The sequence below is a fragment of the Nannospalax galili genome, unplaced genomic scaffold (assembly GCF_000622305.1).
Source record: "Nannospalax galili isolate Female #2095 unplaced genomic scaffold, S.galili_v1.0 scaffold274, whole genome shotgun sequence".
NCBI lineage: Eukaryota > Metazoa > Chordata > Mammalia > Rodentia > Spalacidae > Nannospalax > Nannospalax galili.
Genome location: NW_008335435.1, coordinates 525,028 through 527,059, shown reverse-complemented (window position 1 = coordinate 527,059; position 2,032 = coordinate 525,028). Strand labels below are relative to the sequence as shown.

Sequence of the window (2,032 nt, the reverse complement as noted above, 5' to 3'; positions counted from 1 at the left end):
CGGATAACCACACTATAGCCTTCAATATATAGTCATAAATTATTTCTTGTCTGACTCAGTAATGAAAGGATTCCATGTAGTTAAATGTCAAAGTTGAGAACAGTATAGACAATATTAACCCTTACCTTTAGCACAATTACTAACATCCTCATCTGGCTGGGAATGCTGAGAATACATTTCATACATCTCTTTCAAACGGTTAGCAATAGCTTGTGTTGGATCTCGGGAACATGTCCTAAAAAAGTAATAAAAATTTATCTAATGTAAACATTTTGCCCAGTTATGCCAGGCGTGGTGGCACATGCCTTTAATCCCAGCACTCGGGAGTCAGGGGCAGAAGGATCTCTGTGAGTTCGAGGTCAGCCTGGTCTACATAGCAAGTTCCAGGCCAGCTGGTGCTACAGGAAGACCCTGTCTCAAAAAGACAAAAAAAAAAAAAAAAAAAAAAAAAAAAAAAAAACCAAAACATTTTGCCCAGTTATAAAGAGAAACAGTGTTTACAGCTATAAATTTAATGAACATATCAATACAAAATGCTTTGAATAGATACTATATACTTCTCAGATTAATATAAGAAATTCTATACTTTCTTTTCAAAGGTGGGAGTATCACCGTTTTGAGTGAAAAAAAAATGTTTACTGTGTGGAGATGTATATTTTACTGCAGTAAGTTCAACAAACTTAGTCCCAGGTTATTTGATGGTGTGACTGACTGCACAACCTTACACATGCCCAGTCATTAATGGCAACCAAAATTGCCCTCAGCTGATTCTCTAGAGGGCAGTAAAACTTCCAGGAAGAACTTCTCAAAAAAAACATAGAATAAAGGAGTGTAGAGCCTGTACTATAGACACAGGTAAACCAATGCTGGGATTTTGTTTTATTTCCCAAATTACATTTATCTTATTGATTGTTAAAAAATTTTTGTGTGGTTATTCATGTGTGTGTCAGATTAGGTGTGTGGGTGCCCATGTGTGGGTCCATGTTCAAGTGTGTGCACATATCTGTGGAAGCCAGAGATCAATTTTTGGTGTGGTTACTCAGAACATAACCACCCTGTGACTCAGTAAGCTAAAACGACTGGCCAGTGAGCTCCAGGGATTCATCTGTCACCTCCCCTACAAGGGGTTTCAAGCATGTGCCACCACACTGGTTTTGATGCTAGTGCTGGGGATCAATTTAAGGTCCTCATGCTTGCAAGGCATGTAATTTACAGTTGAGCTATATCCCTAGCCCCCTATTTTGTTGATTTTTTAAAAATTACCAATATATATTCATTGCAGAAGCATTATGCACATCATTACCATTGGAACTTTTGTAACAATCATTCTTTTTTAAATTTTATTTATTTTTATTTTATGTGTATGTATATTACCTGCATGTATGTAAGGGCACCTGTGTCAAGCAATGCCTGCAGAGGTCAAAAGAGTGCATTGGATCCCACGGAACTGGAATTATGGATGGTTGTTAGCCACCACATGGGTGCTGGGAATTGAACTTGGGGACTCTGCAAGAACAGCCACTGCTCTTAGCTGCTGAGCCATCTCTCCAGCCCAAACAATCATCTTTTTAATTTGACTGCATATATGATCACATTATAACAATTATATATATAAACTCCTTTTAATTTGATCATATATACTTATATGATCATATATATTCATTGCAAAAAAATGTAGCACATTTATAAAATTATAAAGGAACTAAAAGTTCCAATTTTGCTAGGGATAACTACAGAAAACTATATAATATAGAACCAGAATTTTATTTATGAATACATATACATATCTTAAAGTTTACCAAAAAATGTTGGTTTTACCCAGCATCTATTTGGCAATCTTTAATCCCACTAATGGTATTAAGATTAAAGATGTTATTGCATCTTCAACAAATGGTACTGGCAAAACTGGATCTCAACCTGTAGAAGAATAAAACTAGATCCTTATCTTTCACCTTGCAAAATTGGAAACTCCAAATGGATCAAAGACCTCAATGTGAAACTGGAAACTCTGAAACTTTTGGAATAAAACATT

At 35.8% G+C, this 2,032-nt stretch overlaps 1 protein-coding gene across 2 annotated transcripts in view; it reads right to left on the bottom strand.

Moving 5' to 3' along the window:
• The window catches only part of Rbl2 (RB transcriptional corepressor like 2), an 80,973-nt gene that overhangs the window by 42,342 nt on the left and 36,599 nt on the right, over positions 1-2,032 (bottom strand). For both annotated transcript variants that reach the window (XM_008830070.3, XM_008830069.3), the window contains exon 10: positions 126-235. In XM_008830070.3, the coding sequence (XP_008828292.1) occupies positions 126-235 (110 nt within the window). The remainder of the gene's footprint in view (positions 1-125; positions 236-2,032) is intronic.